Here is a 24195-nt window from a genome sequence, read left to right as displayed (position 1 = left end):
ACTTGGGGATGTCCATCATGGGGCAGCGAGAGGTGGGTGCTGCAGCCCCTGCTTCAGGGTGGATGGATGAGTCTGGGGGGTCAGCAGGGTGAGGAGGAGCTGCTGCAGGGGGAAAGCAAAGGCTCAGTGACCTCCTGGCAGGGTCTGGGCCCCCTTCCCCTGCCTCATGTACGTGCCACCACCTCCTTGGTGGGACCATGGGCTGTCACCCATGCTTGGTGGCTCCTGGGGGGCTCTCCTGTGGCCCAGTCCAGTGGTGGCTGTGAGGTTTGAGGATGGGTGTGAGCTCCTGGTGCTCTGCTGGTGCTGCTGGGATGGCCTGGGAGGTGGAATGGTTTGGGAGGTGGGATCCAAGATGTATTTCCTACCCTGACCCGGATCTCCTCAAAGCTCAGAGCCTTTCTTGCCTTTTAGCTCAAGTCTCTGCAGCTCAGCCTAGGGCTTCACCTCCTGCTCCTGCACCCGCTGAGAGGAGGACTGGGGTGTCCTTCCTCATTCCCATGAACCCACACAATGCTGGGAAGGGGGATCAGGGCCTTCACCCCAAACCCCCTTCAGCATCTTGGTATCAGCTTCCCCCTGCTGAAGGGGACTCTGTTGTGTGGCTGGGATTGCTGCTGTGATCACTCTAGCTCAAGCAGGACATGCTGCGTTTGGTGTTTTGTGGCATATAGGGGCAGAATGGGACCTTAGGCCGGCGCCGGTTGGGGGACTTGGTGTGTCTGGTGGTGCTGATAGAGTCAAGGCTGTTTCCCTTCCCGTGGGGCTGGTGGCAGATAAGGATGCTGAGGATGGCTTTGGCCCATCCCTGGGAAGAGAAGCTGCTTGACCTCAGGAAATCATTGCCAGGTTGATCTCCATTGGGTATGAAGTCCCTGTGTGTCCCCTGCCCTTCCTGCGGTGGCAGCAATCCCATGGGAATAGGCTTTCCCCTTCCTCAGCAGGAGCCCAGCTCCCCTCCCTTTGGCTGGGGATGGGTAGAGCAGCCTTAGCACTTCACCCTCTTTTGGTGGTTCTAAAGTCCCCTGAAGGTGCTGGGGATGTCCTGGAAGGGGGCGACAGCAGCATCCCCCCTGCAAGGGCACAGCTTCTGCGGGATCCTGCCTGGGAAGCACTGGGATGTGGGAATGAGGGGGGTCTGAGGGCTGCTTTCGGGGGGATGAGCATGGAGGGGGGGGAGAAGGCTGGGCTTTTACTTAGCCTGACACTGCAGTTTCTCAGAAAGGAGGACACTGGGGTTGGATGTGTCCAGAGGAGAAATAGCTTCTTATTTATTCATCTGTTTTAGTGTGATGGTACAGATCCTCAGACTATGATTATCTCCCCCAAAAAAGTGGTTTTATCCCCTTGTTGATCTGGCTTTTTGCACTCTTTTTTCCTCCCTTTCATAAAGAGAAACCCAAACACAGTCCTCAGTTTCTCCATAGGGGCCAAGCTGGAAAACACTCATATCTGAGCCTTTTAAACTTCTTTGTTGTTGGGTTTTGGTTGTTCCCCAACAAGATTCATCCCTTTTCCCCCTTTACTTTTAATTTCTTTCATTTTGGTTTATTTTAATTAATCTATTTAATGACCTTCCCCTTTTCTCCCCTGGGGATCAGAGGTGTGAGCAAACAGGAGCCTCCTTGTCCCTAAACCCCACTTTTCGTGCAGAATTCAACCATTCATTGGAAAATGGCATTTTCTCATTAAAAAACCCCAATCCACTGATTTTAAGACCTAACCCAGCCCCTTGTTTCCACGCAGGGGCTTGGTGCGGGTGGGTGCTGGTTTCACTGAGCTGGGTTGCTTTGGCTCCATCCCAGCCCCGCTGGGGTCCAGGTTCACGGTGGCACCGGCGGCTCTGGCAGCGCCGCGTCCCTCGGCCCGCTGCTCGTGCCGGCGCTGCCCGTGCACCGTGGCACACGGGGGCTGAGGGCGAAGCTCCGGCCTCCCCTCGCTCCTCCCGGCTCCTTTTATCCCCGGTGGCTGCAGAGGTGCCGTCGGCGGGATCCTGATTGGCTCCTCCGGCTTCCCCACTGCTTCCAGGTTGGCGTTCCTCCTCCTGCGGCAGGTAAAGCCTTCCCGCGACCCGGCTCCTCCGGGATCGGCCCCTCGCTCCCGCTGCCTCGTCCCCTTTCCCCTCCCCTTCCTTTCATCTTTCCCCCCTTTCTTTACTACAACCCCCGGACCGGACCGGTTTTCCCGGGGGCAGCGGGGCGGGAGGAATGAGCAGCGGGCTGGTGCTGCGCACCCCGCTCCCCGAGGACGCCTCCGTCTTCACCGCGCTGAAGCCCGTCACCATGTCCGGGGAACCTGGGGAAGACACTCCCGTCTTTGAGGACATCAAACCCCCTTCCCGGCCCCTGGAAAACCCGCCCGAGCTGGCGCAGGTAAGGCGGAGGCCGGCACCTCCTGCTCAGTTACACTCCTTGTGCCTCTCCAAGAGGCGAGCGTGGATTTGGACCCAGTTCTGCTTTGTTGTCCCACTCTTTGCTACGACACCTCCATTGCTTTGTACCTTCGCACTTCCCCATGGGCCGGATTCCCTCTTGGGCGTGTTGGGTTTCATTCTTATGGGTTTTTTCCGCCTGCTTCCTTCCAAACGCCCTGGGTTTTGCTCCCTCCCGTAGCCGGGATTCAGTCCCTTTTCCTCAGGTGAGGGGGTACTGAGGGGCTCGGCCCCACTGCCGGCTCGCTGGGAAGGACCTGAGCTATGGGATCACTGTGTGTGAGAGCAGGGAAAACAGGAGCTTGGTTCTATTTTATTGTGTTATATCTTGTTTTTCCACCGCTGTGAAGGGGAAGGAATGCTCCTTGAAATTCCCAATGGCTTCCCCCCTGTATGCGCCGGAGATAAAGACCTGGATAAGCGGCTTTGGAGTGTTGTTACACCCCTCTTGCACACCCATCCCTGTTCTGGCCCATGGCAGGAGCACGTCCAAGCCCTGCTGCCCATCCCAGCCAAGGGGATGAGTCTCCTCGCTGGTGTTTTAGGTGATGGACCCCTCATCCCACCATGAAGAGCCCTCAACTGCTCTTCCTGGTGGGAAAGGGGTGATCCAGGCCTGCCCACACCCTGCTCCTGGGAATTGGGCGAGCTGGGGCACGGTGGGTAATGATTAACCCGCGCCCCACGTCCCCAGCGCCATCTTGATCCTCCAGGAGGGCGTCTCCAGCCCCACGGGGACCCCCTCATCCTGGCTGTTATTCCTCTGGGAACCCCTCGAGGGCATCCCCATGGTGGGTGAATACGGTTGGGCACGGAGCAGTATCTGTTGCTTGCTTCCCGTCCCGGCAGCACTGATGCCCCGAGGGGTAGTTGTGGGGCTCTTTTGGTTGAGATGAAGGCATTGTCTCCATTGCTGTGTTTCCATATGATACCCTAGTGATCCAGCATCCACAGTGGATGTGGGGTCAATATGGGGGGCAGAGAGGCAGGTACCCCACTGCTCCTTCCCCTGCGGTGGTCCTGGCTTGGTGCCTCTCCCCGCAGCCTCAGGGCTCCTGTCTCTCCGCACTGGGCTCCGGTGGGTTACCTGGAGCCGGAGGGTCTGTGGTGCCCTCAGCAAGGGGGAGGTTATCTCTTGGGCTGTCCCTGTTTAGTCAAGGGGAGGGCAAGGTTTGCTTTTGTATCCCTAATGCTGGCTGGGATTAGCAGTGGGATTAGGCAATGGGGCTGGTGCTTCCCCCACACCTCGGCCATGGCCGTGGGGGGAGGACAGGCAGCCCTGCGCCATCTCCCCTCCTCTTTATGGGGGACATGGGGATGCAGAACCCACCCCTGGCTGGAAACCCTTCATCCCATGACACCATCCTTGCTGCACTTTGAAGAGAAGGGGGTTTTTCACCCCAGTTTGTTCCTTGGGGCAATGCCACCCCACTTGGGGTGGAGATAGCTGAGCTTGGGGGTGGCTGATCCTTTGCTGTCAATCCATCGCATATCCCTTTATGGACAACGGGGCCCATGGGATGGATGCTGGGAAGCTGCAGGGCTGGAGCTCATTCCTGCTCCATACAGAGCCCCAGCCACCACACTGCGACCTCCCCAAACCCACCCAGGGTGAAGCGTCCTGGGTGGCACAACCAGAGCTGACGTGAACCAGATGTGGGGCTGGACCCACATCTCTTTCGCGTGTTGGCCCCTTCTAACAAGTGTCAGAGGCTGTGGTGGCTGTAAAGGAGATGCTGCCATAGCCGGAGGGTGGAAAAGCCACATGTCCGGGAAGCCCTTTGCTCCAGGAGGTGTTTATCAGAGCAGCCTGACAAGAGCTATGGAAAGGCTGTGACCTGTCAGGGCCCTGCGCTGGCTGTTGCCACAGGGCATTCCCGCTGCTCCGGCTCCTGAGCTCCGGCAAAGAAAGGAGCAGACTCTTTATCCTGCTGGTTGCAAAGTCCCCCCTCAAACAAGGGGGGGAGGTGGGAGCTATTTGATGCTGAGGATTTTATTGGGTCTGAGGCAGGTGGAAGTAGACCCTGTGTGAAGTTTAAGGTCAGCTCTTCCCTTTTCTATGCTTTTCCTGCCCCAAAGTAAAGAGAAAATCCAAAACAAACAGAAAGGGAAAAGAGGAGAGAAGGGAGAGAAAAGCCTTTTCCTTTCTCATTAGGGTCAAGTCGGTCACGGACGGAAGTTTCCCCTTTAAACCTCAGGAGGCTGTTGCTGGAGGGAAGGTAAAATATAACAATGAGTGAAGCCAAAGCAAAGGGTACGTTTCAAGGAGGAGGAGATGCTCGCTGTATGTGGCTGTCAGGTCAACCCTGATGGGTGCCGGGGCTTGGGGGGGGCACCAGGACTCATCTGCTGCTCCCACCGTCCCAGTGTCCTGGGGGTCTGGATCATCCAGTGTGGATGTGTCAGGCACTGTGTCCTCGGAGCTGGGCTTGAGCTCATGGTAGATAATGTACCCCACTGCTGGGTCCTCTGAGCCTCCTGGGGGCACTTGAGGCTTCATACCTTGCATGGGTTTAAGCGTGGTCCCCAGTGGTGTGATCCCAATCCCTGTGAGAGCTGTCCCTGGGCAGAGCTCTGGTGATGGTGAGAACAGACAAGGTTTCCATGACCCTGGAGCTGTTCCTAGAAGGATCATTGACAGCGCGGTTGGGAAGGAGATGGCACATCCCCTGCGCAGAGGTGTGCAGGATGGGAGCTGGCTCCTAAGGGGCTTCCCTGCGGTGTTGAGGAGCACGAGGTGCTGGAGGTGGAAGGGATAACCTGGATCACCCACGGAAGCTCTTGGTGCGTGTAGCTGCGGGTAGCCCCAGCCCTGGCTGTCCCTGCTTCCCTTGGGTGGGTTAAGCTGCTGCAAGGTGGGAAGTGGCAGCAAACATCACCTCTTGAGTGCCCTGAACTCAGCTCCCACCCCACAGGCAGTTTCTCACCCCTAAGCTTGGCAGTGGCTCCCTTTGCCTGCCCCAGGGCTGGGGTGGGGGCTCCCAGAGGAAGAAAACAGCATCTGAGAGGTGCTGGATGGGATTCGATGCTCTTGGGATGGTGCTGTGCCCTTTTCCTGGTGCTCACACCATGAGTGCATTATCCAGACCCTTTCAATGAGTGGATGCATGTAGGTGCCCTGTGTTCCTCTGACCTCATGCCACCAGGGACTGTGCTTCTGGTGTCACAGGAGAAGATGGGACAAGCATTTTTAGGCGTGCTCCAGCTCTCTGGGCTGTGCCAATCCTGCTCTGTCCCTGCAGGGCCCTGTGTGCTGTGTGCTGCATCCTGTGGGTCTGAGCCCCTGTGGCCACATCTGTGTCATGACTGTGGCTGTGCTGGTGGCTCTCTCTTGGACCAGGGATGGGTTTTCCTGCTCCTGTGTGGTCCAGCACCTGGTTGGAACCAGGGTGGTGGGTCTTGCTCGTACAGCTGTTCTTTGCATCTGGGCCAGGAAGGACTCCTGCTCCGCTGTGTTCATTACTAGAGATGTAGAAGTCACTCATTCCCAGGAGCTGCATGCAAGGAATGAATCCAGCTTTTCTGCTGCCATGTATGGGGACACCACCAACAGGAGCTCAGTGGGGCAGTGCCTGTTTCCAAGGCCATGCCCATGGATCAGGATGGGCTTTGAGCTCACGGTGATGCAGTGGGAAGCCCGATGGGGCTTCACACTGCCACGTGTCCATGTAACGTGCTGTTGTGGGAGTGTGAAGCTGTGGTTTTTTACCCCTCTTGGATAACAGGGATGTTTTCCATCTGGGATCCTCCTGGCTTTGCAGAAGGGTTCAAAGCATCCATGTGTTCCACACAAGTGTGCAAAATGCTGTGCAAGAATCCCTTCCAAAGCATGCCAGAGGCAGAGTCTGTGCAGAGGCAGAGTGGTGATGTGGAAATGTTGGGTAGAAGGAGGAATGGGCTCACTTGATCCCTCTTGGCACAAGCCAGGGTGGTGGGATGGCAGCTGATGTGGCCATTGGCTGAGGGTTACTGGGGAGGAGGGATCCTTCCAGGCTGTTTTGCCTTGGGATCAGCTGAGGATAACACTTCCCTGTGGATTTGCAAGTCTGATGGGCTTTGTGTCTGGCAGGTGCCTGCAGGGCCATGGGAATGAAGCTGGAGTCCCCAGAGAGGATGAATCTATCCCTCTGCTCTTGCAGGAAGACCCTCGGGGGCAGTCCCCAGGCAGGATGCTCTCTGCAGCCCTGTGTCAGGGCGATGCACACTAGATCCTGCTGTGTCCACCAGGGAGCTTGGACAAAACCGGTGCAACCGGTGAGCCAAAGACCAGGAACTTCAGGGGATCTCAGCCTTAGTGTTTGTTGTTTTATGTGACTTAATCCCCCAGCCCAGACTTCCTGGTGTGTGTCCGTGCACACACGAGCGCTGCTGGAAGCAGACGAGGTGTGGGATGAAACAGCCGAACTTTGAGCTCAATGGAGCACAATGGCTTTGTCCGGGTGGGACAAAGGCTGATTGTTCCGCAGGGGGAAGCTTGGCTCCACAAGGCAGGAGAGAGAGAAAGGAAGGGATTTCAGGTGTGTTGCTCCTCATCCCCCTGCGCAGCCCGTGCTCAAGCCTGTTCTCCACTCGCCGACACGGAGAGCTGCAAACCAGGCAGAAAAGCACGTTGTGGAGTGGTTTGGTTGCTTGGTTTTTCGCCCTGAGCACTCAAAGGGCAGGTATTTGAGGGAGGAAACAAGCAGGGGACTCCGACTCCTTAATACACCCAACGGATTTCCCTTTGTCACCCTTCCTGACCGGTGTGTGGGAAGCAAACAGTCACCTGCGATCGCTCGCCAAGGTCTGGGGTAATGCATTTCTGGCCGGTGCATCATCAACGGTGAATTTTCCCCTCTCAAACCTGTTTGGTCAGCTCCCTGCACTGTTTTGTTCCCCTTCCCTGGTCCACTGAGTTCTTTTATCTAACCCATCCACTGCAAATAATCACGCTTACAACCGTCTTGTGAGCTGAGCCCCTTGATTAGAATATTTGCTTTGCTCGTGCTCCATTGGTGAGTTCCATGAGTCACAGGGTGCAGTCGGTGTTTGGGGATTGGAGCGCTGCTGTTTACAATTCAGATGTTCTCAGAACTTGAGCTAGCATGAAAACCCTCCAAAAAAGCCCCACGGGCTGTTTACCACATCAAAGAGGTTCAGCCCCTTTCAAGCTGGGATTGAAACTCAGACAAAGAATCTTTCATGATGTTCAGAAATGCTCAGAGAATCCTTTGAAAATTAGGATTTCTTAATTTCTTTTTAATGGGATGGGGACCTTCCCGTTTCCACCGAGGACTGGATTTGCGAGTATGAAAACGCGTTTCATGACCTTGCTCTTTGTAGTATTTCCAGTACAAGCAGGAGAAAAGAGTGGCAAGAAATTGGTCCCGGTATAGCTGGTCTGAAAACACAGGGACTTACAGGAGGAAAGAGTATTTCTTATCCATCTGTTATCACTATCCTATCTGAAGCAACTTGTGAATCCAAACCCATCCTGAGAGGGCAGATACGTGGGTACCTCCTCACCAGCTACTCCAGCCCCTCACTTTAATGCTGTTCCCTGCATGTTATCACGTTGCTGATCCTCACGTCTGGGGAGCTGAGCCCCGGGGTGGCTGAATATAGTCAATGAAAACCCATCTTGCTATGAATAGGTCTGATGCTGTTCTCTGAGGTGTGGGAATGACCCAGGTTTGGTCAATCAAATGGGAAAAGGGGAAAATCTCTGTTTTGCCTACTCATCGTTCTGCTGTTGTAGAACATAGTGTTTCATTCCGAGCAGCTCCTGGTATTTGGTGCTATTGTGGTTCTGTGTTTTGGGAGAGCTCAAACCCATCAGCTTGGCTGTTTGACATCACCTCTGGGACACGAAGCCCTCGTGCTTCCCTGGGCCTGGCAAACCTGGGGCTTCTCCAGGGCTTGGTGCTTTCTCCGTGGGAACTGTCAGTGGCCTCTTACCTGCCTTAATCACTCTCTTAATTAACAGCAATTGGCAATTCACTTCTATACAGGGAATGTGTGGAAAGAGAGGGTTGAAGCTGGAGAGAGTAGATCTTGAGGAAGCCCTTTGAGGCTAACAAAGGACTTGCTCCGATGTCCCCCTTGGTCCCTAACTCCTGGCCTTGCATTGTGCTGGGTGCTGTGCAAGCTTGGAAGCAAGAAGCTGGCCTGAAGACCTACTTCAGGCACGGTGTTTTCACCCGCCTTGGGGTTTGCTTTGTTTCACGGACTGGTTTGGCAGGGCACCTGAGGGCCACAAGGAGGTTGGGATGTGCTGTCCGCACGTGAAACTTGACCTTGCTTTCCCCATGCCCGGGGTTTCGGGTCTGCCGGGTGTTGTACAGGGAAGAACAGGCTCTGGGGCTCTTTTATCGCGTGCTGAGTGCCAGGAGGACTTCACAAGCCCCAGCAAGCAGCAGATGACTCACTCTGCCTTTGTCAGTCCCTGCCCTGGGAATGTGCTGCTTTTCTTCTCATCATCCCTGATGAGTGTGAGCTTTAAGATGGTTCAAGTGAGGTGGAATGAATCCCACCCAAACCCCCCTGGGGGCTCTGAGCTCTAACAGCCTCCTCCTAACAGCCTGTAGATAAGGCTCTTAGTGACGTGATTTAGTGGTGGTAATGGTTGGACTTGATGATCTTAAAGGTCTTTTCAGCCTACTTGACTCTATGTTCATAGAGTTCTATATTAACCTACTTGGTTCAGGACATGCAGCACAGATGAGTGACCAGAGGGGAGCTGGAAGGCTCAAGGACAAACCCAGTATCCTATGGCCATGCAATAGCTTGAAACAGGTGGATGAATTTGTCCGCGTCATCCTGCGGAATGGGGACATCTGAGAGCCTCCATCTTCCCACAGTCAGCAGAGGAGCAACCAAGGAGAAATGGAGCTGCAGGTTAGTGGTACCTTTTGAGAAGGTTTCTGCTTGCTGTCTTAAAGCCCACTGGAGTCTGGTTGCTCCAGGCTGCTCCTCTTCCAGGCACTTGACCTTGGAGTGGGAGGAGTGTGTTTCTTTGGCCTTTGGGATCGCTGACTGCAGTGGCATGATTTCAGTGATAAATAACAGGGGTAGATTGCCTCTGAGTGAGTCTTTATCAGTGGCTGGAGGGAAGGAATAGCAAACAGAGTCAGCAAGTCTGCTGGGATTGAGCTTGAGGCTCAGCCAGAGGCCAGCACCTCCCCACTGCCTTGGTGGTGACTCTTGGCCTCAAGGAAACTCCCGGCTCCTGAGAGGTGACAGTTACCTTGGGTAGCTCAAACACAAGGGCACAGAGTACCAGCATAACCCTCCAGAGCCGTCTATGAGCTCCTGGCACAAACCTGGAGAAGGGCTGCATCGCCGTCCTGCTCCTGGAGCTGCTCTTATAGGTTAGAAAGTGTGACAGCTTCAAGATGGAAAGACGGCATGGATCACCTCTGTCAGTCCCTATGGGCTCCAGAGAGACCTTGCATAGAGACTTCCCTGCTTTCCAGGTGGCCAAAGCCAATGAAGATGCCTCTTGCCCCACTGCTTGTAATGCTGACACAGATGAATGCTTTGAGGGGAGCCCTTCTTGGAGCTGCTCCTTCCTTTGAGATGGAGCAAGCAGAAGAGTCCATCAGTTGCCTTCTGCAGCCCAGCACCCCCCTCCATTGCACAGCCTGGTTGTGCTGCCTGCAGCGGTGCTTTGTTATCCACAGCAGCCAAACCTTTGGCTCTGTGTGTACTGGAAAGGAAGAGTCCTGGGGGTTTCTTTGCTAATCCCGTTTTGCAGAGAGTTCCAGAAGACTTGAGGAACAAACAGAAAATAACGTCGATCGAGGTCAGTATCAAACCTAAATGATCACAGAAACAAATATTTACTCAGGTCAATATTTAACCAGGAGACAATAAATGCTGATATTGAACCAAATCTGGCTCTAAATACGGTCTATTTATAATGTGTGCCTTTAAAGGGGTACTGCCAGGTACATGCCAGGGGTTTTTGATTGATGATTGTCCTCCCCATTGTTTGCTGATTTCATGGAGTTTCATGCAGGTGCATGTATGAGAAAGAGGTTGTGCTGTGTAATTTCAGGACCCGGGCAACAGGCACAACCGTTGTCCCACGTGTGCCTGTGCTCGGGAAGGGTCCTCACCCCATGGAGGGGTATCCCTTGAACATGGAGTGGGTGCCCTGATGTCCCCCTTCCCTTGAACCCCTTGAACATCACAGGTTGTGCTGACCCTCATGGGTGAGCTGGTGTTTTTCTTCCAGTGCCTAAAGGGGCTGCAGGAAACCTGGAGAGGGGCTTTGGACAAGGGCCTGTAGGGACAGGACAAGGGGAATGGCTTTAACCTGCCAGAGGGGAGCCTGAGATGAGCTCTTAGGCAGAAGCCCTCCCCTGTGAGGGTGCTGAGGCGCTGGCACAGGGTGCCCAGAGAAGCTGTGGCTGCCCCATCCCTGGCAGTGTTCAAGGCCAGGTTGGACACAGGGGCTTGGAGCAAGCTGCTCTAGTGGAAGGTGTCCCTGCCCATGGCAGGGGGTTGGAACTGGATGAGCTTTAAGGACCCTTCAACCCAAACCACTCCATGATGATTCTATGATCTTGTACCCCTCTCCCAAAGCTCTCGGCAGCTCTGTGGCTGGTGCTGGCTGTTACAAGAGTGAGCCCCATCTGGGTTCGATGCCTCCCAGTGCTGCAGAGCAGGACGAGGGGCTGTGGCCAGGCAGGGGCCAGCACAGGGCTGGAAGCTGCCGAGTCCTCCTGGAGCCCTTTCCTCCCCCTCCCCCCCCCGCCGGGTCGATCCCTTGCCAGCTCCACTTGCTCATTGCCTGTTGCGCAAACATCGATTTCCCTCCTTGTTCTCTGCTGCTGCCCGCGTGGTGACAACGTCTGATGTTTCTATGGCCGTTTGTTATCCATCAACTTCAGATTAGAAACCCTTCCATCATGGGAGAGGCACGTCCCACCGCCTGCCTTGACAGCCTCAGAGCCTAATGCTCTTCTAACGATGCTCGTGGGTGACTGCTGCCAAAGCAGCACGGTTGGCTTGAGCGCTGCTTTTCTTCTGTATCCTCCCAAGAGATGTTTGTCTTGGACTCTGTGTGTGTTGATCAGTGTCCTGATAACACCTTGTGCTGCCTTCGTCTGAGCAGGGGATAGAGGTCTCCGATCCTGTGGCATTCAGGAGAATTGGCAGATGGTAGAGGAGGAGGATTCCTGTTTGTGCCTACGAGCCACAGGAGAATCCACTCTGGAGAAGCTGGGGTTTCACTGTTGGCTTCCTTCATTGAGCCACTGGCTTGCAAGGCTGGGTTTCACTGATTTCACAATGTGGCTGCTCCACAGCAACAGCTCTTCCAGAGGCTGCTGGGCTCGTCTTGCCCTCCAGGGAGTATTGGTCCCAGGATTGGATGTGCCAGTGCTGAGTGTGACACAGTCCTGCTGGTCCGGTGGCACAAACTGGTGTGTGATGGCCTTGTCTGGAGTGGACAAAGTGCTTGTTCTAACCCCTTCCCTTTCCTGCTTGCTTTCCTTTTGGCTTTCCTTTCTCTGGTGAGTTGAAAGGACCCTCCTCCATCGTCAGGCATGGACACTATGACTTGAGGGGGAATATCACAGGAGTTGAGTGCCTTTATTTTACAAAAGGCTGTTCTTATTGGCTTTCCCTTCCTGGCCAAACCAAAGATTCCACTTTGGACACCTCTAAATTCACAGAGGCTGTGCTCATTGCTCTGCCTGTATTCCTCCTTTCCTCACTTTTGCCTGAGCTGCTGACCCATGGTTCCTATGATGGCTGCTGGAGCCCTTGTTGATGCAGTTGGTGGAGTCTGGGACATGCCCACCTCCAGAACAAGTATGTTATCCTTGGTGATTGCAATGGTGGCATTGATAGTGACTATAGGGGAGGCAACTAAAAGCCTAATGGCTCTCCAACTAGAAGGCCATGGTGGGTATCTCGCAGTATTGAGATGGACTGAGCTCACTGTCTATGTGATAAGTTCAGCCCTTCTCAGAAAGGCAAGAAAATGGTTAATTCCCAGCCTGTGGCTGCAGACAGGGAGGAAGGGATGGGCTGATCCTGCCTGGTCATTGCTGTCTCATGTGAGCCCACAGCAGTGTCCTCAGCTACCCTCTCCAGAGCTGCTCGGACCTGCCTAGAGCTGGCTGAGGAGCCTACAGAGACCCAGTGTCTATGGGACTTCCTCCTGCTGGGGCCCACTCTACCCTCAATTGCTTCCTTTGTATTTGTGCTGCTTTTCATGCATGCAGATGGCTGCAGAGAGGAGGTTTTGCTGGTTTCCTGGTGTGGTTGGCCCCAAAGTGAGAGATCCAGCATCTGGACCCACTGTCTGGCTCCAGCATTGCTTGCACAGGAGCTTGGCTGAAGCTTGCAGGTGCTTCTGAAGCTGTTTCTTCCAGCTGATGGGGGTGATGGGACACAGCTTTCACAGTCCTTCCAGCTCTAACCTGCAGATTTCATGTTTAAGCATCTCCTCGTGCTTCTGGGCTTGAGGACCACATGGAGACCTGCAGCTCACAGCATCCCCATCCTGTTTGGTATCCATCTTCTCAAGACCTTGTAGCTCTGTGGTTGGCCTCACAATGAACATGCTCCATTTAAATGCAACTTCCAGCATACAAGCACCCCAAAAATGGGAAAACAGAGCCCACTGGGTTGGTTTTCCTGGTGTTCTATGGGAGAGAAGGAAGCCTGGGCTCGTTTCTAGTGCCTGCTGGTCTGACACAGCCGGCTCTGCTCCCGCCTATGGGCACAAGGAAACCAGAGGAGGAACATCCCTGCTCCTGGTTGCTGGGGGTGGTGAGGCCTCAATGGCCAGGGGTGGCTGGGGGAGGCCTATGGAGGGTGGCTGGGACCCCAGGGGAAGCCACCCCACTAACTCAGCCCTGTCTGCCCCACAGCTGCACCCCCTGCGGATGGAACAGCGGATGCCGCCACTCATTCTCGAGGTGAAGCCCTTTCCTCCTTCCTCCCTCTGCATCCCTCTGCCCTGCTGGTGACAGGTACCTGCAGCCCCCAGGAGACCAAGCTGGGATGTCCCCACAACCACCTGCATCCAGGGCACCTCTGCTCCCTCCTTCCATCCGGGTGCCTTCCTCCTGCTCCTGGTGTGCCATCTTCAAGGCCAGGTTGGATGGGGCTTGGAGCAACCTGCTCTAGTGGAAGGTGTCCCTGCCTGAGGCAGGGGGTTGGGACTGGATGAGCTTTAAGGTCCCTTCCAACCCGAACCATTTGATGGTTCAGTGGTGTGTGCAAGCCACCACTGTGACTGTCTCCTTGTGTGTCTCCGTTAACTGGATCCCCACTGAGTAAATGGAGCTGTGAGTGAAAGCCAGACAGAGACACTTGCACTGAGGACACTTGAGCTGGATCAAGTCAGCACTTAGTCATCGCCATGTGCAGGCTGTGGGCTGAGGGGTTGGTTTTGGATAGAGCGTTGGCTGGGAGGTGCTTAGCAACATGGCTTGGTTCTAGGTGTCAGCACCCAGCACGAGCAGTGCCGGTGTGCACCAGGGCTTCTAAGGCATCTTTGGAACACAAACAAGCAAAGTGACTCTTTCTCCCTCTTGGAAGGACACTGGGGCCCTTGAGGCCGTGTGGGACCTGTGGCATAACCACGGTGTGGGATCCAGGGGTTCTGGCATGCAGCTACAGGCAAGGTATCTCTCTGACTACCCATCCTGTCCGGTGGAAACCCATTGCTTCTGCCCTACTGACCAGCTGCCCCTCAGCACCCCCTTTCCCCAGGGGCTGCTCAGGATCAAGTGGCTTTAATGGCATGACAGGAAGAAGCCTTTGCAGATAGGGGTTGATTGTGAGAGAAAGGAGGTCAGGAGACACTGAACAGGGGGACTCTGGCTGACAATGCAGGGTTTGGGTCTGAAATTAGGCCCTCTGTGTCTTTCTACATTAACATACCTGCCCAGTCACCTGCTGTACGGACCCACTGGAGCTGTGTAGGTGGAGACCTTCCCTTGGGAACTGCAGGTGAGAAAGTTAAATGCCAGAGATAAGGGAAGTGTGGAAGCAAAAGGCATCAACGCCTTCCCCTGCCCCCACTGCTGCCGAGTGGATCACTTCATTGCTCAGGTATGAACGGTATCCGGAGCCTCTGGTGCTGCCTAGAGCAAGCTGACACCCCAGGCTAACACTCCTATGCCAATGTGGGTGCACAGGGCAGGAGCATGGAGCTTTGGTGGTGTTCTCCTTGGGCAGAAACCCAGCTGGACACTGCAGGGGGAGCAGAGGGGAGATCACAGGATCCCAGCCTGGTCTGTGTTGGAAGGGACCTTAAAGCTCATCCAGTTCCAACCCCTGCCACAGGCAGGGACACCTTCCACTAGAGCAGCTTGCTCCAAGCCCCTGTGTCCAACCTGGCCTTGACCACTGCCATTTACCACCTGTGCCAGTTTAAACCCATCACCCCTTGTCCTGTCCCTACAGTCCCTAATGAAGAGTTCCTCCCCAGTATCCTTGTAGGCCCCTTCAGATACTGGAAGGCTGCTCTGAGGTCTCCACGCAGCCTTCTCTTCTCCAGGCTGAACAGCCCCAATGCCCTCGGCCTGTCTTCATACAGGAGGTGCTCCAGCCCCTGAGCATCCTCAGGGGTTTGGACCACTCTGCCAGGACTGGGTTGAGTTCCTCTGATTCTCCTCCCTGCCTCCCCTTGATGCCTTGACTTTGGAGTGTGCTGAGCCAGGGTTTCCTCACTGGAGCATGGTGGTAGGGTGCTGCACTGCCTCGAGCAGAGGTGGGGATGTGACACCAAGTGAGCCTGTAGAGCCAGCACATCGCTTCCTTTAATGAGGGCAGGGACTGTTCAGCTTCGATGAGGACTGGCAGGGTTTACACGCGGTGTGTACACACACCAGTGCAGCCAGCACAGGGCAGAAAGCACAGTCCCAGGGCTCAGTTCAGTGCAACACTGAGACTTCCAGGTCCAGCATCTCTGAGCTTCCACCTGTGATGGAGAGGGTGTATCTGTGGCACGTCTGTGTGTCTGGGTGGGAGCCAGCTCACCCATGTGTTGCCAGTATGACCTGCAGAGGTGCAAAGGCTCTTTGAATTAGCTGGAAGCACGGGTGATAGGTTTCACTGGAGCTCTCTTGGGTCCCGTCCAGCTTTGTTAAGAGCAATGGAGTTGCAGCAGGGATGACTTCGGCCCGTTGCACTCCAGTGACATAGTTCAAGGCTGTAAAACCCTCGGCTCAAAGCATGCAGGGTGTGGGGTGAGATCAGCACCGTAGCTCTGCCAGGGAAACCCAGTGGTTCTGCCAGCTCCTCTACATATGAATGAGTGTACAAGGGCTTTGCAATGAGCTTGACACATGGATAACCACATAATTAAAGGCTGTAGCTTTATAGAAGAGCATTAACGCTGGTATCTTTAACCACAAAGAGCTGAACTTGAGTCATCAAATGCCAAGGGATGAATTTCCTAGCGGATTGCTCCATCAGGTTGCTGAGTTATCGGGCCTGGATCCAGTGGGATGCCGCATCAGACATGAACCAGGAGGGGAAGCAACCTGGCAGGCGGTGATTGAGCTACAGGTCCTGTTAGCTTGGAGGGCCTGGGCTTGTACAAACAGCTCTACAAGACTAGAACTAAACCAAAGGTTAGGTGAGGGCTGAGTCACTTTACCAAGACAAGACAGGAATAGAATGTCTGGTGGTTTCCATTTCAGGCTCACAGTCCACTGAATTAGTGGCAACATCACTTAGATTTCTAGGTGCTATTGCCCAAATTATCCCCAATTAATTAAAGATATTGACCTATAATATTCTCAGTTAACTAAAGATACTGTCCTAGAATGAAATGCAATGTGTCTCAGCCTGTGGAGTTTAAAGGAGACCAGAGTCAGCACCTCTAAGGTGGGTTCCAGATCCAACACGCCCAAAGCATGAGGCTGGCTGGAGCAGTTTCTGATTCCATCCCACTTCTAGTGCTAAATTCTCTTGTTTATGTGACCAAAGCTTTGTACCTAAAGCTTGTGTCTCCTCTGTCAGGCTCATAACTGCATCCTCTGCCTAGCGTTGCCTTTGTTATCAGTGCTGGTGGGTAGCAGGGAAGTGGGACAGAGGACAGTGATTCACTCCTGGGGAGTCTGGCTGAGTCAGAGACAAGCGAAACCACTGCAGCCTCTGGCTCCTTGCTGCTGTTTCCATTTCCTGCTACCTTAAGTACCTGTTGAACATTGGACTCCCACCACCAGCGTGCCAAGGTCCCAAATCCCTTCTCTCTGTTCCTTTGCCATAGGCACGGTCCGAAATGGACAAGTACCTTTCAAACGAGGTGCCCCCCATCTCAATGCTGCCAGACAAGAAGTACCGCCGGGAGAGCGCCTCGGTGGTGGACGAGTTCTTCTCCACAGAGAAGCCATCTTCCACCCCGTACAGCGTGAACATCAACGTCATCCTGCCCGACACAACGCACCTGCGCACGGGACTGTACCGGCCCCCCAAACCCATGGCTGCCTTCCCACAGATCAAAACCGAGCCCGGCACCAGCTTTGCCCAGCCCTGCTCCTCTGCCTCCATGCAGACCCTGCCCGACTTCACCAGTGTCTTCAGCATGCCCCAGTCGGTGGCGGTGAACAACATCTTCATCAAGCAGGAGCTGCCCTCCGAGGTCCCCTTGCCCACCAACCCACAGCAGCCCCAGCTTTACCAGATGCCTCTTGGCAATGGAAGCGCTGACATTACCTCCCTGACATCCTCCTCCAACACCACCACAGCCATCAACAGCCTCAGCGGTGTCACCATGTCCACAGGTAGCGCCATGTCCAGTGTGGTCCACAGACCTGTCCAGCCGGTGAAGCAGTACCCACACGTCTCCCAGGGACAGGGGAACTTCAACATCTCAGGGCAGTTCTACCCTGCTCCAGGGGTGAACCTGCCCCCGTCACCCCCCAACTCACAGCCTGGCAGCCCAGAAAACCAGCCTGAGCTCATCAACACCATCTCTCCCCCTCCATCCTATGAAGCCACGTTTGGACTAAAATTGGTCCAGTCATCCCAGGTCCCCCCAGTCCCTAATGGCCTTGGGACCCTCTCCCAGGGGCACATTGCCATGCAGCCCCCCAAATACAACAGACGCAACAACCCTGAGCTGGAGAAAAGGAGAATCCATCACTGTGATTACCCAGGTATGTTGATGGTGGATGTATTGGCTTTGGGGTGGATGTATTGACACACTGAGGCTGGGGCTGCCTTGGGGCTCTGCAGGAGTTTAATCTGAGATCACCTTGTCTGGATGAGGAAGAGAGCTCTATGGAGAGCTCCAGGGAAGTGGGATTCCTATGACACCAAGGAGGAGAAGAGTCCATCCTGCCTGCACTAGCTGATGCCTGTTTTTCCCCCTTCCCTTTCTCCTGACCTGGAGAGACAGAGAGCTCCTGCAAAGCACAGGGCTGCTCCAGGAATTCCACTGCCTTAGCTGCCTGTTCCACTTTGGTTTTGCCTAACCCTGAGCAGCCACATGCTCTCTGCAGGTGAAACCATGCTGGCTTTCTCACTGACCTTCCTTTCCCACTGTCCCTTAATGGGTTGCAAACCAAACCAGTTAATTTTCACGAGCAGCCTTTATGGTCTCTGTATCTCTAAATCTCTTCTTCCAAAGAGGCAATGAGCTGAATCTGTGTGTCATGTCCTTTGGTGACTTCATGTGCTGCATCAGGGTGGTGTGGAAAGGCATTTCAGGGTGATGAGCTGAAGCTGTTCCCTGTGCAGCACCTTATTGCATGAGCGTGTCCACCTAAAGACCTGTGATGCTTGGGCAGGGGTTCCTGCACTGTGCACACAGAGCTTGTGGGATTCACAGTTCCACACTCATTCAGTGCTGCATGGGAGAGAAGGAATCGTGTCCTTAGCAAGAAGCCCCAGTGACAGCAGCGTGAGGGCTTGAGGATCACCAGTCCTTGTGCAGGGACACACACTCCCACTCCCTGGGCCAGCCCTGGCCATGGAGCTGATGGGGATGAGCAGCTTTCCACTGGGATGTGCGAGCTGAGGAGAGTCATTCCCTCCCTGCGTCCGGCAGGGTTTGTGTGCTGTCCGTGGCACAAGTGTGGCTGCAGTAGGTCAGCCTCGGGGCCTGACCAGCCCAGATCCTGTCTCCATCAGTGACCCCAGGAACTGTATAATAGGAGATGCTTAGAGAGATCTTTCTGTGTTTTCACCTTCCCACCCTTTGGCAACCTGCAGATGAGGGACTTCCTGAGCCAGAAGCTTCACCCATGTTCTTGCAGTCAACAGCTTGTGCTGAATATTTTACCTTCTGCTGGTGGGAGACAGATTAAGGGTGTAAATGGAGCTGAGGCAGACCCCTGTGGCCAGAGCAGGAGTCCCATCCTGCAGGACACATTACCAAGGCAAAACCTGCCTGTTTTCAGCAGGACTTTGGCCTGCACAGGAAAGCAGGAACACATCAGTGGTGCAAAACCAGTGTTGGCACTGTTTGGTGCTAACAGCCTGCACTGAATAAACACTGGTGTGTACGTGCAGAGGCAGGGGAGGACGTCTAATCCTTCACCCTGAGGTTCAGGCAGAGGTGAACCATCAGGGCTGATGGCAGGGCAGCAGGTCTCACTGACATGAGGAGGTGATGGGAGGCATGCTGAATTCACACCAGGAACTGGAGGAACTGGGGAGACCTGTTTGGAAAGCCCCAGCCCCAGTCTGCAGGAGGTGGCCCTGGTGCTTTTCCTTCTGTGTGCTGATGGGGAAGTGGAGCTCAGCCCTGCCATGCTCTGGGTACCTTCCACTAGGGCAGGTTGCTCCAAGCTCCATCTAACCTTGAACACTGCCAGGGATGGGGCAGCCACAGCTTCCCTGGATGCATGTTTTATCCTGTCTCTAAGACCTGGTTGAGGATGGGGGGATTTGGAAGTTGGTACCTGACTCTTTGCCCTCTAATTCCCAGCACAATGCCCATGGGTGTCAGGACTGTGGGCAAAAATGGAGTACTGTAAGGGTCCATCTGTCTTGGAGAGCAAATGCTCTTCAGTTAGTGCTGTAACAAACAGGTTATTCGCATGCTGCGCTTTCCAGGCCTGCTCTGTCCCTAATATCAATGTTCTGGGTTTGTTTTGGCCATTTCTCACAGCTGAAGTTGGTTCCTTTGTGTTTTTACAGGCTGCTCCAAGGTTTATACCAAGAGCTCGCACCTGAAGGCCCATCAGAGGACTCACACAGGTAAGAGCACGGCATCCGCAGCCAACACTTCTTACAGGGATAAGGTGTTGCTGATAATGTTGGTTACCTTGATCCAGCGTGGTTACTGGTGTAAGGTCTACTGATGTTAGCATTAGCAAGAGTCCAGTGGTTGCAGGGATTTACAGTGGCTGTACTCTGCTGTGGCACTTGTTGCCTTTGAGGAATGGTCTAGGATTTAGAGCTCTTGGAGGCTCTTGAGCCAAAGGGTTGGGAGGAGGAGATGCCCCTGAGCCCTTCCTTTGAGATCTCCCAAATCCCAGCCAGGTCTGATGCTGAAAAGATTGTGTGAAGGCATGTGGTGCATACAGATAACCTCTGAGGAGACAAGGGATGTTTCTTTTGTGTCAGGTGCCCCTGTGGTCCCCAAGGAGAGGAAGGAACCCCCCGTATCTCCTTGTGTACCAGCCACACAGACCACTTTTCCCCAGCGCTCATCCCTTTAGCAGCTGGTGGTGGTGTTATCACTGGAGCTACCAAATACACACACATATACACATACACATACACATATACATATACAAATACACACAGGGCTCCAAAGACACGTATAGAAGAGCTGTGCTTCATTCCTGAGGGTGAAGGTGTCTTAGGCTGCCCTGGCTGGTGTAAGCCGTGCCACCTGCACAAAGGAGCTCCTACCACAACCATCTTCCCTGGGGTAAACCTAGCTCGGTGGCTCTTGTGCACTCAAGCACAGGTCTTCTCATTAAGGCATTTATTATACCTGAAACTTTATCAGATCCCCGGGTATCCAGGAACCATCAGTGCCCTCATAAATCTCTTTTATAGAAGGGCTGATCTTTACTGAGAGCAATTAAGCTGGCCCAGAGTTCACTTGGCTGTTTTATGAACAACGAACAAACCCCATCCTGAGGCTGGGAATCGGCTCTTGCTCTTGGCTCTGCTCCGCTTCCCTCTTATAACTCCTCGGAGCAAGCCAGCCAGGAATTCTGCTGTGTGCAGGAGGTACAGCATTGTGTTGGCAGGGGCTGCGCTGGGAGCAGGCTGGAGACCAACACGGAAAGGGTGGAAGGAAGGAACAGGAAGGACATTGTCCCAGCCCCGAGAGCAGCGTGGTGATAAGCGTTTGTCACAGCAGCAATCTGTGCTCAGGGCTCTTGCTTTGAAATGAAATATCTCTTTTCCCCTTCCGTTTGGAGCACGGGTCTTAGCTTTGTGCCCAGAGACGTGACCTGTTCGAGATAGGCACCGGCCTTACAAGTCACAACATAATGGTGTATCCAGGCAATTGGATCCCAATAAAATGCAGTCGGTTTTCCAGGTTTCCCATTAATTGGGCTGGAATCCAAGTGTGTTTGCCTCCTTCTGCTTCGCTTGCTTTAAGAGGGAAGGACATAGAGGCCAAGGAGGATGTGACCTGAGTAGTCAAGAAACCTGGTAGTGTTGTGGGGCGGGCAAGAAGAAAGGAATCCAAACCAGAGCCAAACACAGACAGGTTCAGGGTGTCTGCATCCAGTTTGGGGTTGTTTTGAGGTCTCAGCTCCTCTAAGCACAGCAACAGAGCTGAGCTCCTGCCAGCTAAGTATGCTCGATGCCACTTCAGCTCCATCACTTGAAGGGTTACTAGCACCCTTTCTCGCCATTCCTTGCCTGATGGCAGGAGGGCTGAGAAGTACATGATCTCCAAGATCTTTTCTTGTGGTTTGCCCGTTGCCATGGGCTGGGCTGTATTCATCTCCTGGAGACACCATTCATTTCCTGGGTGCCATTGTGAGATTAAATATATAACCCGGTGGCTGCTCACCCGCCTCCCAGGGGCTGGGAATGCCAGTTTGGGTCCTTTGTTTGAGCTTGCCCTGCCGTGCTGTCCTGGCAGATGGAGCCAGCCCGTGGGACAATGGAAAGCATTTTGTTTCTATCCTGGAGATCAACCTGTTATTGTTTGAACCTAAAGGGCCTTGGTAGGGCTGACCCAGCCAGGTGACCCGGCTGGGACAATGTCTGTGGCTGCACGGTGCAAATCCTGCCTTTGTCTTAGCATGCCAGTGCAAGCCTGAGATCCCCGATGTGCTGTAAAACACCCAGTGTGCTGCTCATAAATGGGATTTAAGCTCTGTTTACCTGGGCCATAAAAACGACATCTTTCTGCTCTGTGTGGTGCGGAGCTTTTGAGGAGCAGATGCCCTGGTGCCCCATCTCCTTCAGGTTCATAGAATCATAGAATGGTTTGGGTTGGAAGGGACCTTAAAGCTCACCCATTTCCACGCCGTGCCACCTAGGATACGGGAACACCTTCCCCTTGAGCAGGTTGCTCCAAGCCCCTGTGTCCAATCTGGCCTTGAACACTGCCAGGGATGGGGCAGCCACAGCTTCTGTGGGCACCCTCACGATGAAGAAGTGTCTGTGCCTTCATGGTCTATCCCATGCATAGCAGCCGCTGTAGACCTCTCTGTGGCTGAATGCTGTTTCCTGGCTGCACGCTCCATCTGCCTGGCACACAGGCTGCAGGAGGAGCAAGAAACATGTTGGAGCAGGATGCACATGCCTGTGCACGTGTGCTGCTGCGTGTACGTGCGCTCCCGCCGCAATGTGCGCGCAGCAATGGGCTGCTGAGACGGTAAATATTTGAGGTCGGGGAAGTCAGCACATTCCCTGGCCCCTGCCTGCTTGTTCAGGCTGTTAAGAGCGAGGGCTAATATTTGAGAGCACCACACCCCTGCGAGGAGAGGGCTCAGCTCCACAGCCTGGGCACGCAAGCAGTGGGAAGCAGGCACGGGCTTTTCCAGCCCAGTTCCCAGCTGGCTGAGAAGTTTAATGCATTGCAGTGCAGGAATAGGTGTGTATGAGTGGGAGGAGGGAGAGGGCAGAGGCATTACATCATCCAAATGCTCTGGAGAAAACACAGCGTTTTGTGTATGAGGAGCTGCTCCGGGGCTGAACTTTGATGCAGGGAGGGTTACACGGTGGTTGCAAAGATGCTTTGAGGAAGATTTGTGTGGTGTAAGGAAGAAGCTCTTCCCTGTGAGGATGCTGAGGCACTGGCACAGGGTGCCCAGAGAAGCTGTGGCTGCCCCATCCCTGGCAGTGTTCAAGGCCAGGCTGGACACAGAGGCTTGGAGCAAGCTGCTCTAGTGGAAGGTGTCCCTGCCCGTGGCAGGGGTTGGAGGAGCTTTAAGGTCCCTTCCAACCCAAAGCTGTCTGGGATTCTATGATTCTAACCCACTTCTTTCTTCTGATGCTCCCCATACCTGTATGCACAGCAGCACCTTCCATAGGAATTTTTGGCTTTTTAGTTAAAAAAAAAAACTCAGAAATGTTTTTAGCCAGAAATGCTCCAAAATCCAACAGGAACTTGAGCAGCACTAGAAACCCAGCCTAGAAAGTGTGTGTGTGTAGGCATATAGAATCATAGAATAGTCTGGGTTAGAAAAGACCTTCAAGGGTCATCTAGTCCTATCCTACAATGAGCAGGGACATCTTCAGCTAGATCAGGTTGCCCAGGACCACATCCATGGGCAAGACCTGGTTATAAGGGCACATGGGCCTGCAGGTAACCGAACAGGTTATGGTTCCTTGGTGGCTGAGGACTGAGCACAACAAAAGGGGACCCTGTCACCAGCGTGGCCACCAGCCCTGTCCTGCGGGGTGGATGTCTGGGAGGCTCTTGGAGCGCCCGTGACCTGTGGCTGTTCCCCGCAGGTGAGAAGCCCTATAAATGCACTTGGGAAGGCTGCGACTGGCGCTTCGCCCGCTCCGACGAGCTGACCCGGCACTATCGGAAGCACACGGGTGCCAAGCCCTTCAAGTGCCTCGCCTGTGGCCGCTGCTTCTCCCGCTCCGACCATCTGGCTCTGCACATGAAGCGGCACCAGAACTAGGACCTGTCTCCGTTCACCTCTCCAAGAGCAGCTGAAACTCTATTCTTTCCCAAGGGGACTTCTCCTCTTCTTGTACGTAGGAACAAACCCATGCTGTGATCAACCGGAGGGGCCGGGGGGGGGATGCCCCCTCTATAGCCCTGTCCCCATCTGCTTCTGGTTTTAAAGGAAATCGTCTTTTTAAAGAGCTATAATTAAAGACTTGATCTCGTGACGAGGCTCCTGGTGGCACTGGGGTGATGGACCTTGGATTCTGAAGGGCTTTCTTCCGGCAAACCTGCTATTTATTTGTCACTCACATCTTGAGCCCTTTGGGATGTCTTTTACCCCCTTCAGGGCTGTGCCTTTGGTGAGCTGAGGAGAGTTGTGATGATTTGTAACCTGTGACAGGTCTCACTTCAGACTGCTTGGTGCAAGCCCCTTGGACTTGCGTGGATGTGGCAACACCAACGTGCAAGCACAGGAGCACATGCCCGAGGCTGGTTGGGTTGACCACCCCAGTCACTGGTGGTGGCATAGAAGAAAGGGGCTATGATGTACTCACCTGAAGTGCCTTCAAGCAAGGGACAGCATGAAACTAGATGACAGAAGCCATCATCTGTGTCTTGCTGAGCCCATCTGAGGTGTCCTGCTCACTCAGGGCTGCAAGTATCTGCCCTGCTTGGCCAGGTTCTTTGGTTGCGTCCTTAGCATTTCTGCTTCCAAGATGAGTTTTGACTTTGGGTGTCTCTGGAAGGACCAGCA

General features: G+C 54.3%; 1 protein-coding gene across 2 annotated transcripts; it reads left to right on the top strand.

Moving 5' to 3' along the window:
- Positions 1 to 1994: 1994 nt before the first annotated feature.
- LOC130610049 (Krueppel-like factor 5) lies at positions 1995 to 23739 on the top strand. 2 transcript variants are annotated; one of them, XM_057429603.1, is made up of 5 exons: positions 1996 to 2372; positions 13300 to 13347; positions 16656 to 17544; positions 19532 to 19591; positions 23273 to 23739. In XM_057429603.1, exons 1-5 carry the CDS (start codon positions 2208 to 2210, stop codon positions 23449 to 23451), a joined length of 1341 nt encoding a protein of 446 aa, XP_057285586.1. In that variant the 5' UTR covers positions 1996 to 2207; the 3' UTR covers positions 23452 to 23739. The 2 variants fall into 2 exon arrangements, with proteins under 2 accessions (XP_057285587.1, XP_057285586.1); XM_057429604.1 differs by lacking the exon at positions 13300 to 13347 and having other exon boundaries at positions 1995 to 2372.
- The last annotated feature ends 456 nt before the right edge of the window (positions 23740 to 24195 follow it).

This window comes from Pezoporus wallicus, unplaced genomic scaffold (genome assembly GCF_028554395.1).
Source record: "Pezoporus wallicus isolate ANWC-B61680 ecotype Strahan unplaced genomic scaffold, APGP_CSIRO_Pwel_v1 contig_14159, whole genome shotgun sequence".
In the NCBI taxonomy this organism is placed as follows: domain Eukaryota; kingdom Metazoa; phylum Chordata; class Aves; order Psittaciformes; family Psittacidae; genus Pezoporus; species Pezoporus wallicus.
This window is presented reverse-complemented; position numbering and strand designations above follow the sequence as displayed.

What these genes read in the sequence shown, in the direction of transcription:
- LOC130610049 (XM_057429603.1), top strand. Translation starts at nt 2,208, where the DNA reads ATGAGCAGCGGGCTGGTGCTGCGCACCCCGCTCCCCGAGGACGCCTCC. An exon ending in ACCCGCCCGAGCTGGCGCAG is followed by an intron (nt 2,373 to 13,299) that starts GTAAGGCGGAGG and finishes TCTGCCCCACAG; the next exon opens with CTGCACCCCCTGCGGATGGA. An exon ending in TGCCGCCACTCATTCTCGAG is followed by an intron (nt 13,348 to 16,655) that starts GTGAAGCCCTTT and finishes CCTTTGCCATAG; the next exon opens with GCACGGTCCGAAATGGACAA.